Raw genomic sequence first — 13,162 nt, forward strand, 5'->3', positions numbered from 1 at the left:
AACATGTTCTCTCCTTGTAAATGATTTTGGGTAAAAAGGTAATTCTAATATGGGATCATTAAAAGATTATCTACAGTACAGACATATGTTTGAGGTACATTACACTGCACAAGTAATGTGATATTACAACCGAGGTGTAATGTACGGTACTTGCAAACATCTCAGGAAATGTTCTTAAAAAATATTTAATTTTGACCACATTTCCTCCACGTTTATCTGTGTACAGTATTTGCTTCGATATTTCAAAAGGCAAGGAATGATTTTTCAACTACTAGGACTTTGTCAGACATTAAGAATTTGACTTCCAAAGAATGGGATCTTCACCAATCTGATGATGTTCTAGAGGTATAAATTAATTTGTCCTGTTAAAATGTACATTTTATGCCCTCCTTTGAAAGTAAGGTCTTTGAGAGTCACTACAATTTGATCAAAACTGTTGGATCTTGGATTTTTGTTTCCTCTAACTTTTGTATTTTGCCAAATTTAACTTTCCAGTGCTCTGTCTAATGCCCCTCTCTGCTGTTCCCTCTGGCTCCCTCTCTAAATGGAACAGCAATTATTTTACACAGCGAGCTCTACTTTAAAAACACATGTCATACTTTATGTTTTGATGAGTGTAGCACCTTGACTGTGTATTGCTTGAAAAAAAAAAACTGTTGTGAAAAATGTTCCACTTCCCATTCACTGAATTACCTGTTGCGCATACGTTCTGAAGTAGAGATAATTGAATGTTAACATTCTGTAACGTATTACAGAAATTGCACTTATGTTAGGATGTTTATACTTCACTGCTGACACATGAAAAAATGAAATTGACAAAGTACTATGCTTCAATTTAGCAATGTCTTCTAGATTTTAGCCATAATTTATGCACTTAAAGCAATAAAATAAAATGAGGCAATAATCACTTTTTCAAAATGCTATTGAGCAATTTACTTCCAAATGAGTGAGAGTACTGTGTGAAAGTGAATACCAAGCAGCATGTGAGGGCTAGACTCAGCACAGTGCAGTAACCTTGAGCAGACCCCTGGCCCTCACCTTCGGGACCTGGTATATATCCATTCATGAGCTTAATGGAGCAAGCAATTGCAAAATCATCACAGCTTTAACTCGCATTACAATGAGCACTGGGAATGCAAATTTGGTAGAAAAAATACTGACAGCGAGCAAACAGAATAGGCGTTGAGAACGTAATGGTTTCACTTGCCGCCAGTTGCTTTGTACTACGCTTTGATGTGCGAAAAGGAGGTACAGGAACAGTATGAAGCTCCTGCTTATTACTGCTGTTAAATGGCAGGGAAATAGTCCATTTGGCAGATGACATATCCCTGTCACATGCACTTGTGTGGGTATAGCAGGTGACAACACTTAGAAAACGAACTAAAGAATATTATGTTTTTATTTCCATGATTAAATATCTCTGATAGCCCTTTATATATAATTATACTATTCTTACATATAATAGAGAAGGTCTAAAATTCAGACACATTAGTTTAATATGATGGATGATAGGGGCCTTGGTGGATTAATATGAAATCATTGCATTACTATGATCATGGTTAAACCTTGATGGAATTTTCATTTTTTGGACCATTAGTGCAACTGTCCTCCTTTCAAGCAGCTAAACAGCACAAGTAGGGACATGAATCCAGTTATCCCTCCAAAAAAATCACCCTAAAGCAAAATTCTGCTCTTTGAGACTTCAGAGGGAAAAAATAGCATCCTTTTAATTTTTTTTAACCAAATATGAATGATATTTGGTTGCTGGCCTGAATATTCCTACTAATGTCCACATACCACTCAGTTTTGTCTGTCCTAGAGACACAAACAAACAAGGAAAACAAGGAAAGGTGCCCACTAAGAAGAGGAAGTGGAACAGGCAGAAAGAAATTGATGTAAACCATTGTTTTTCATTGTGACTAGCAAAATTAAGAAAGTAAGAAGTGATCAGGCAGGCCTGGAATTCAGTAGCAACCAAACAAAAAGCTGTAATTAATTAGTTTGCAGAAGGAAACTGGATGAGTGTAGTCAAAAACTTGTAGAACATTCCTGAAAATGAATATAATGATACAGTAATTAACAATAACAATTAAGATAATTCACAAATAATCAGGTCACAAAATATTTGTACAAAGTCCAATTATTACAGCAATGTATCAAAGGTATGTACAACCTCTAGTAAAGAAATAGCCACCATCAGGTACTGTACCAGTTTTATCATTTGAAAATGGTAAGGGATTGTGGCTTTTGACTTCTCATTTTGTGTTGTACCATAAAAATAATATTTTTATTATGATGAGAATAATTTACAGTGCAACATCATAGGATGCACAGTGTTGGCAAACTAAAACATTTTGATTTGACTAATAACAGTCAGAAAGGTTATTTAGAATAAACTATGGTGATTTGGCTTATCTTTAACCTCAGTGATAATTGACTTTGTTTTGTGGAGTTGCCATGACTATAGAAAAACGAATGTCTTGGGTTCTAGAAGTGCACTTTCACTGAAATGCAGGAAATGTCAACGTGTAGGAGGATCTGAAAAGAAAACAAGAAAACACTAATGCCATCTGTCAGCAATGGGGATGTGTGACATTTACAAAAAGGAATTTGCACAGAAAATGACCTTTCTTTATCAAAACATCACAGGAAGGTATATATGGCAGATTTGACTGATAACACCTAGTCATACTCCACAAGACACAGGTGATAAGGCTACTGAAGAGGTGATGGCTGTTCCATTCATTTGTTCAAAACCACCTAACCAACAACCAACCCTCCTGAACAGTTTCTATTTTACATGTCATGATGCAATTCAGTAAGGTTTCTTATTCTTTCTGGTATAAGTCTCTGTAATAATAAAGCAGCACTCTGTGGAAACAGCTTGCAAAAAAGGGGATGCAATAAATCACAAATTCAATTTTAATGTAAGTCAGAGCTAAAGAAACGAATAACTGGGAAGAAGACCCTTCTGAAGTTGAGTCCACAAAATACAGTACAAGAACATGTGTGGTTCAGTTCTTCCCAAGAACACCTTAAACTCACTTTTTTATGCCACTTTTCTCTGAATCAAAACTATGGCTTTCAAAACAGAATTCCAAAACGCAAAGTAAGTAGGACAGAAAGTAGTGAAAGAGACACACTCAGGTTCATATTCCCATCACAAGGTCTCTTTTGTGTTGAGTGACCAACCATTCAACTGATGAACCCTACAGTTCCTGAGACCGTATATTCTTCATAACAATGTTTTGATATAACAATTGTGTGAATTATACAATGTTTGCTGTATTAATAACACTTTTTTATAATACACAAAGTTATTTTGTATTTGCATTGCAACAAAATGTTTTTTTACACACCTGGACAGATTCTGTGTGTTACCATGGAAAATAAAGACTGGTGAGAAGTAATTCTGCAGCAATCAGATTAGCATTACTGGTAGCCTTTGCAGCTTTTTCACTTTTCTCCAGTTTCTGCTATTAGATGATTGCTTTAAAAGGTACTGTTTAGCACTAATACAACTTCATTTAAATGTTCCCCAGTGGTTAGTCGGTGTACTTTGTTGGAGATTTCTATCAAACTAGCTGGCTCTGACAAGTGAGACATCTTCACCATTCATGGACCATATAATATTAATTATAAATTACTTTAAATATCTCAGGCACTATGCAAGTATGTAGACAAATACATGTGACTATGCCATGAACTACTGCAACAACCTGATATTAGGAATAACGAAGTGAAAATGCAAACTGAAAAATTTTATATTCTACTAACAATAAGCTGAAATTGAAATAGCAAAGAGCAGGGTCTTCTTTGCACCAATCAAAGTCTCCCCTGAATAATCCTTCAATATGACACAGCTAGATAGTCACATATTACGGTTCTGAGTTTTTATTGGGCTCATACAGTAGCTAATTGATATGCATACCCAGCAGCCAACACGACCCCGCAGGGTGTTCCTTTCTGGATACGTACAAATCTGCACCACGATTCCCATGCTCAATGCAGCTCTTCATGTTTACCACCACCTCAGAGCACTTCCTTTCTTCATTTTTTTATAAATAATTTGACCTTTAAATTAGTGCTTGAAAAGCGTGAATCATGTTTTTAACCATGTTCCACGTCTGACTGTTTTTTTGGTAACACTGTATTAAGGTATGCATTAGTTATTAATGAATGTCACCCTAGCACTCATCAGATGATGGACAGGCCCTGTGGAAAGGCTGGCTAAGGTAAATATTACCTCTCATCACTAATGTCTAATTCCTACTTAACGTGTTTCACTAATAAAGCATGGCTTAGCCATGTATTATACATTTAATTGATGTTTCAGTGATAAGTGCCAAACTATGGCTGACAGGTAACTTACAGGTACAAGAAGTAAAGTGTTACTTTAATTTGCTGTTCATGCATCAGTTATACTTTGTATACTGTGCACATAGTTCCAGTGCATTAGATCTCTGTACAAAATCTGGAATAAAACAGAGTCTGAAAGGAGATGGTATCCCGAAAAACAAAGACTGATCTATAATGAAAAAAGAAATAGGCTTGCAGTTATACTGGCAGAGTGTTTGATTTTTGAGCTTTTGAAGTTATGACAGTAAAGGGGCAGAATTGTAAAATGTTGCCAAGAATCAATAAAAGCCTGAACAATTGTTATGCACTTCTAAAGGCAATCAGTATTTTATTCCTTTGTCTCTTTTATCTTTTTCAAAACTGCCTTTTTTGTCTAAGTGGAAAGAAATTTCTAAAGTGTTTGTGGCACTGGCATTTAGTAACTCAGTGGCATGATAACAGCCTTCTGGATCTCTTTTAATCTTAAAGAAAAAAACAAAGCACTTTAAAATAGATTGTTTACTACTGCTGACTACTTAAACTGAAACATTTGCTTCTTGCTTGTGTTTTCAATGCACTGCATGCTTCATGTTGGTGCCACTTAACTCCAGTTCTGGATTGCCAAAATCCTGGAAGTCTTATAAAGCTCTTATAAAAATTTCCTGCTCTGAAGGAACTGGGAAAAGATGTCCTCCTTTTAAGTCCATACTTTATCCATTAAGTAGTTAGGAACTCAGGTGGAATGAAAGCCTGCTGACACTGTGGCCCTACAGGAAGGGATCTGCGCAGCCCTGTTTCTTACTGTGTGAGCAGCTACTGACCTGTTTCACACTGTACCCCAGAAGAACAAAATTCTGATCAGGAGAAACCGCAAAGGTAGAAGCCTTAAACATGGACTAGGGAAGAAGAAAGGAAACAAAGTCAGAATCCCACCTTACTTTTTTTTTCTAGCAAGTCTTCGACGTGTCTTTATTTATTATACTTACAAAAGTGGTGTTTTTCAAAACAATCCCCGTCTGGTTGCTGTGAACATTGTGTTTCATGACATTGCCATCTCTGTCTCTGTATACAATTTCTTCATCTGTGTGAAACAACGAAAAACAAATCACTGCATGTAGTGCCGAAAAGGATGAGACAGTTTCCACTTTTTATGATTCAGGTAATTTACTGGAGTCGTCTGATAACTACAAAACATTATGTGAAAGTAAAAGGGCTTGAACATATCATCACATCTGATCTTCAGCTGAAGAGACTGCTATTACTGCATTTCTCTCTACAGAGTTTAGCAAGGGTTCAGTCAAGGAGAGTTTTGCTTTCCATATATTCAGACAAGAATTCAATCAAAATTTTATTGCTGCTAAAGGTAAAGCCTACAGATAGTATATCTCGGCATCAAGAAATATGACAATGGAGAGATGCAATCATTTTGATTTAATCCAGGCCTAACTCAAGAATGAAATGTGCAGAAACTGAACTCTTGCATTATGGTAATGCCTCAGAGCCTAAATAATTTTAGGCTGGAATGTTACAGTAGACCTCAATAAATGACTGCTGATATGCCAGCCTAGAAGAAACAATGAATAGGAATTTAAGCACTGCAAGAATGTTAACCCATTATACATATAAGAAAAGGAGTAATGCCTTCAGGGAAGAAATTATATATTTCTCTCAATATATATTTTCTTGTGCATCAGAGTGGGTTGCTGGGAAGACAAAAAGGTCTCCGGGCCCAATCCTCAACCCTGTCATCAAGGCACAAAGTCTTAGTAAAAAAATAATTATCCAGCCTTTTCAGCTTTTCCCCAGGGGGATCGCAGTTGAGTCAGGGCCTTGCCCAGCAAGGAGCAGGCACAAGAGGGGAGGTGTGCCAGCCCATCACAGGGCACACACACATACACTTGAGGTTCACTGTAGAGACACCGGTTAGCCTGGACAACATGTTTCTGGACTGTGGGAGGAAACCAGACCACTCAGAGATAGCTCCACCAAAGCACCTCAGAATGGAATCCCAAACCAAAGAGCTAGAAGGCATTTGGCACTGACTACCACACCAATGTTCCACACAGTCTGCATTAGCATTGCAATGAATATAATTATCATCAGCCATTTTGCTGTCTACTTGGCAAAAGGCATACATGACAAAATACAGCATTTGGGGTTTTCATCAAATCTTTCTAAATAAAATGTGTTGTTTTTTTTAGATATTTTTCCATTATAAAACTTCACTGGAATGCCCACTTGTACACTATGTATGTACAATAAAACCACAGGAAGGACAAAACTCCTGTAATTTAACAATGCAATCCCACTGAAGCTCAGAAACACAGAAGTACAGTAGTTTTCAGTATAGTGTTCACATTTTCTAACTAAGAAATAATTCACTGATTCGTCTATTTTATAAATGTATAATAAAATTGTTGTTTCAGAAATGATCTCAAAATTACAGTAATAATAACAGTATATTTTGAGCTTTTATGTATTTTCTTTACTGCCCTTATATCATTGAAAGATATTTTATATGCTATTCATAAAATGACTTTGATCCACCCAAAGAGACAGACTGTTCGAACAATTCCATGGGAATTAGTCCCTCTAGAAAGCATTGTCTCCCTTCATTTATTGTGCATCAAATTCGAGTGACTTTGACTGTGGCATAAAGAACTAAATCACCTCATTAGTGAGAGAGCTGATTTGGCACAGGTGATGAGGTGACTTAACCAGTTGAATTCCAAGCCTGATGAAAATTAACAAAGAAAAACACAGAAAGAAGCCACTATGTCACTCTTATCAAGAGAACAACGCCTTTGTCTCATCAGTATGAAACAACTGAACTAAGTAATATCACTTGGACTTACCAGCTGTTAAGATAAGTCTTCTTCAGCAAAGAATCAAGACTTTATGTAAACTAACCTGATGAATGTCGGCAAGCTACAGAACGCCACTTATAGAAACTGACGTTAACCTGACTGCATGATGTTACAGTACAGTATATGGATAAAGTCCTGTGTCATCACGTACTGCAATTCCTGTGGACTCATCCTGTTGTGACAGCACTGCAGCAGAAAGATACTCTTATAGAACCAGACCTGAGCTACATCAAAATTTCAGGTGATGAGCAAGGATGTCAAGTGACATTTAGGGCTCAGATACCAGTGAAAAGGAACTTTCTTGTCTAGGCAATTTGAGAGGAATGGGGCAGGAAGCCACAAGGCAGCATGAGCAAGTTTGTGCAAAGCATGCAGCTTCTAATAGTGGCCAAACACTGCTAGCCTGTGGCTTTTCCAATAGATGCACTTTAAAGTCATACTGCCAAGTAACAGTTGTCATCAATGATGTCATATCTCTTCAATAAAATCAGTGCAATCAGCAAAAACATTTTCTGATAATTATATTGTGAATTAGTTGCACTTACAAGTGATAAGTTCCTTTTGATGCTCATCATTTCTCTCTAATTTTCCTTTACCAGGAGCAAAAAACATCCATTAAGTTACTTTCTGACACTTACTACAGGATGGCACTTCAAAAATTAATTTTAAAAGAGGAATTGACCGAGGTTTGAAGCTTTCAACACTGTTGTCAGCTCCTTGATTAATATTGTAGCTACAAGGAGAGACCAGGCCAGCTGTTGAGCTACCTGTGAGAAAAAACATTTAATCAGGCTAAGAGCAGACAGGCTACCTCCATGTGAACCAGGTGTTAGCAGGTGTTAGAGGACAGACATTTGGAGTGAATGTATTTGGGATTTTTTTAGAATTTCATACAGATGACAGAGGTCTTCTGCAGAGCTAATTAAGCATGGACATCTGGTCTTCAGTAATGCATTTGCAAAGTAACGCAAAGATAATTTAAAGTGATGAGAGATCAATAATGTGTAATGTTTGTTATAAGTGCAGCAGTGATGATCATTTTAGACTGCATTACCTTATTACAAGCAAGGCACATCCAAAATCTATTTTTGTCTGAACTAATTATTAACCATCACAGACCATTAAACCAACAAATAACATTTGTTTGAAAGGTGTAAGGTCAGCTCCCTAATGATCTCTGAAATTTTTCATGCTATTTTTGTGCTTCCATTATTTTGTAAAACCAAACCATTGATCTCAATCTTTAGTATTTGTTTTATATGTATCCTAGATACACGGGAGTCATTATTCAAATATTTAGAGAAATAGGTATTTCAGCTATTTGCATATCATCTCTTCGCAGTATTCAGGAATGCCATTTCCAGTAATGTTGCTGGATTACATCTGCATTTAGAAGTAATCTTCTCTATTTTTACACCCCGAAACAGTATTAACATTTTTGCACATATAAATGATGCATTTTGCTCACATGATTTTTTTTTTGTACAGAACTAATTACTGATAATAATTGCTTACACCTATATTGGGGTTTTCTGGACACTCCACTCAAAGCGCTGTACAGGTAATGGGGATCCCCTCCACCACCACCAGTGTGCAGCCCCACCTGGACGATGTAACGGCAGCCATAGTGTGTCAGAGCACTAACCACACATCAGCTCTCAGTGGGGAGGAGAGCAGAGTAATGAAGCCAATTCATAGATGGGGATTATTAGGCCATGATTGGTAAGGGCCAATTGGAAATTTAATGTTCCTGAGATATACCCTTGCAGCTTTTGTAATTCCCCAATCTGGGTAATTTCCCACACAGTGATGAATGAATTAATTGTTTCACAAAATCATTGGAAAGAGTTAAAAGGAAGAAAGAACTGGAGGTGCAGGTTATGAAGCAGATTACAACATGCACTTCATTAGGAACATTTTATAAAAACCTGCCAAAAACCTCCAGTTAATCAAGTGTGTTCGTGAACAAATCATCAGATTTAAAGTATGTGGGTTCCTGATAATGAAACACTGTGAACAGGCATTATGAACCATTGATGAATAATCACAGTTTCCCATTTTAATCCCATTCCATCTGATTCTGAAGATAACCTGAGTACTGCAAAGCCTTTTTATCGTAATCAGCTAACAGCACACTACAATCAGTTTATAAATTACAAGAAGAACAAATTCATTTACAATTGAAAGTAGTTGCTGGATTTAGATGTTTGACAGTAACAGAGCAGATCATTTTGTAATGTACTGTTTCTGATGTACTATAATACAGAGTCACAGATAAAGAAATAGCATGTGGAAACAGGTAGATAAATACAGTATAGACAAATGCATATGCATTCAATTTAGTTGTAAATTAATGAGGATTAGAGTTAGAAATGTTGGATTAGACTGGAGATAGGATTGGGTTTCACTTTAATGTGGGGATTTAGATCTTTCATGGGACAAACAGGCCATTCTAATTTTAAATTTTTGATCAGAATTTTGGTTTATGATATAGTATTATTCTTGTTTTATTAGACTTTTTAAATTATAAACTGGTCATCTAGGTCCTCCGTTGTCCTCCGTTGTCACTATTGGTTAATTCAATTCCTAAGAGGAATTGCTTTATCTAGCATCAGGAAGAATCACAGCTAATCTTTCACGCTATTTGGTCTTTTTAATGTCTGTGTCTATTAGTTCTGATCTGACAAGTTATAATCTAGGGACAACATATAAATCTAGTTATTTTACTCCACTAGCTAGTTATCTACCCACACTATAAGGAGATGTGGGCACTGTCAGATGTCTTTGCTATTTGTGTTATTTATGACTTGCCTGAGGAAGAGGAGTTGGACCTAAAATGCCTGCTACTATTACTGTATCTGCTTCGTCACCATGGTTGCCACAGATAAGGTTGGAGTTAAGACTAGGCTATATTTTAATACAACCTAAAACTACCAGTGCAATAAACAAGTTATAGTATAAATCAATAGTTCTCTTTTTTTTTATTAATGTACACAAAGTACTAGATATTATTTTTATTTTACTGAATATGACTTTCAGGACCGTGTAAATATCAGGGTAAGTTGAAGACAGATTCCTGCAATAAAATTCTGGTGATCTCACAGGGTTAGATTAAAAACAAGAGAGGAGTTTGCCCTTCAAGGCAAGTCAAGACAGATATCACTGCATTAATATATGCTCACATTAAACTCTGATCTATGAAGGTTTTCACCATGATGCCTTTTTTCCATGATTAGCAGAGCAGAAGAATGCAGTGCCATGAGAATTGTCATTTAAACTCCTTAATCCAGTTCATTAATTTTCAATCCAGTTTCTGTCTATAGAAAATATTAAGCAGTACATGCTGAAATGTAAACAGGTCAGAGCAGAAGCTTTAAGAAGTTCTTGACATTTCTTATTTAATGGGATGCATATACTGTACAGTAAGCAGAATCTAAAAATAGGTTTCATATGTAAATCACAAAAGCTTAACAAGTTTGTGAGACTTAATTAGGTATCTTAAGTAAATCAAAGATGAAAAATCCAAAGAAAATAAAAGTTGAACATAAATGTTTTGTATTAACCCATAGTTCTCCTGACCCTGCAATGTAAGTACTTCAGTTCAAACTAATTGAAAATTTAATTGAAACGTTAATTTTAATTGAATATCTTTAAAAATAAGAAAGGTTTCCGAGACCTGTTTTGTCTTGCTTAGAAGCAACGGAGTGTTTCAACAAATACATTAGAAACTAACAGCATTAATGTTTTCAGCTAAAGCTATACCTTTGTAATGAGAAAAGACTGGCAGATGGGCTTTATTTACAAGTCTTGTTTTAACAGATACCCCATTCATCACAGTAAAGCATGTAGATGTTACTAATGAGGCCAATTTGTTTAATAGAGGGTACAAAATTAAATACTGCATTTATTCCACAGGCAAGATGGCCAAGCAAATTATAAGTTCCCAAATGGGCATATGGCAAATTACTGATGTGCAAATGAGTTTAAAAAGCTCAGAGCATTTATTATTTTATGATATGATTAAGAGCCATTTAAACATATATGTTGAGTTCAGTCTTAGCCAATGAAGCCACAAATTCATGTCTTAAAAGACACAGAAATATCAGATCATTGACATCAAGGACAGAAATAAACAAAAAAAATGACTATAGGTTGTATCAGCTGAACGAGGTGCTTTTTTAAATATAAAATATAAAATAAATATAAAATAAAATAATTATAAAACTCAAAGTTCATGACAAATTAATTATCCGTCCATCCATTTTCTTTGTCCAATACAAGGTTGCAGGGTAGCCTGAGCCCAACCCAGCATGCAACAGGATACCCCCTGGACGTGACAGCGGCCAGTCACAGAGCAGACACCCAGACACAGATACACACTCAACCAGGCCGATTTCCCCAGAAGCCAATCAACCCACCAGTACGCCTTTGAACTGTGGTAGGAAACCAAAGCACCTGGAGGAAGCCCACTGTCAGGACGCGTAGCAGATGGTGAGTTGACTAAAATACAGTAGGACCCTGTGCGGTAGTCTACAGGTCTGGCTAAATGCAGAGAAATGGGTAATGCTCACACAGGACAGAGAAGAAACACACAAGTTCGATATCTGTGCACCAACATCGTCGTCAGCTTAATGTCCGAGTCCGATACCAATAGTGCACAAGGAAAGTCTGTTGAAAGTGCAGGAAACTAAGCTCTTCTCAGGAATCCCAATACCGACTACTGGGAACCTAAAGAACAGTGCTAAATATCAGTAGAATATTACAGTGATAACTACAAAGACGCACAATAGTGTTCAGGAATAAAAAAAATACATTTCTGACTCTGAACCAGATTTTAGTGCCTTTTCACAGGTGGTTATATATACAGGTGGTCCCCCCAGTGTGTTGTTTATATTGTATTATGTACAGTATTTGCACTATCCCCACTTCGCACTATGTGTATCCTGTCTACAATGTCTATGTCAGTGTCCTGTCTGTATTTGTACCGTGGACCAGGAGGAACGATATTTCATTCCACTGTACACTTGTATATGGCTGGAGTAACAAATAAAGTGAACTTGAACTTGTTCTTTTTTTCTGTATACCAACATCACAAAAAAGACAGAAGCATCTAGACTAGTGGTTTGGCTTATTATAATAGAACACAGCTGTTAAGCAAAATGCTTTATTATTATGAAAGAGTTCAATTTGTGCTGTAGCTCTTTCCCCGATGAATAAGAAAATGTTTTGGTAGTTATTTATGGGGTTTTTTGTTAGTTTCCCGGGAACTAGAGTATTTAATGATAATCCATATCTTGGAAGATGACGCCATTCATGTGAAAAAAGACACTGAATAGTGCAGAGTAAAGGCTGAACAAAGTAATTTTTATATTCATAAATCATTCACAACTGAGCTCCAGAATGCGACCAGATATCTTGAAACAGATGGGTGATCAGACAGTAATGTAATTATATTTAATATTTTATCATTTTAGGCAACTGCATGTCCTTTACAATCTTTAAAGTACTTGAAACTGCTTTGCTAAACAGTTACAAATATATAAAAAAGGGTTTAAATGCATTTATTTTTTAACCATCATTTCAATAATTTCAGGATCTGGGCTCTTTCAGTTTTATTTCAGAACCTGTAAAGTTCAATGAACAGAAGAGAAAGAAACCCACAGATACAGGAACATGAATTTTAAAAAATAAATGCTCATTGTAGCTTGGTTCTGAAGAAGTTTTAACTGAAACCTGGTTTATTTATATTTATCATATTTTATATATAATAATCTTATATATACAGTGATGAATTTATTGAAACAAACATCAAAATGTGTTTTGTTTGTCAATATAGCAATCAAGCAACATCCATTTGCTGAATGGACTTCTCCATCTTCTCACCTACATTATCGCCTTATTTTGTAGCCGGACTACCACATCAGTGAAATGATAGTCAGATTTACAATGAAGCATGC

The 13,162-nt window shown here is 36.1% G+C and overlaps 1 protein-coding gene across 2 annotated transcripts in view; it reads right to left on the reverse strand.

The window, feature by feature from the left end:
* The window catches only part of LOC102693511 (inactive dipeptidyl peptidase 10-like), a 121,513-nt gene that overhangs the window by 37,841 nt on the left and 70,510 nt on the right, over window positions 1-13,162 (reverse strand). For both annotated transcript variants that reach the window (XR_011191290.1, XM_069196644.1), the window contains exons 4-5: window positions 5,325-5,419; window positions 5,160-5,234 (exon numbers count right to left, since the gene is read on the reverse strand). Coding sequence is in view for 1 of the 2 variants with exons in the window: in XM_069196644.1 (XP_069052745.1) it covers window positions 5,160-5,234; window positions 5,325-5,419 (170 nt within the window). In the remaining variant the exon portion in view is untranslated. The remainder of the gene's footprint in view (window positions 1-5,159; window positions 5,235-5,324; window positions 5,420-13,162) is intronic.

This window comes from Lepisosteus oculatus, chromosome 12 (assembly GCF_040954835.1).
Source record: "Lepisosteus oculatus isolate fLepOcu1 chromosome 12, fLepOcu1.hap2, whole genome shotgun sequence".
Lineage (NCBI taxonomy): Eukaryota > Metazoa > Chordata > Actinopteri > Semionotiformes > Lepisosteidae > Lepisosteus > Lepisosteus oculatus.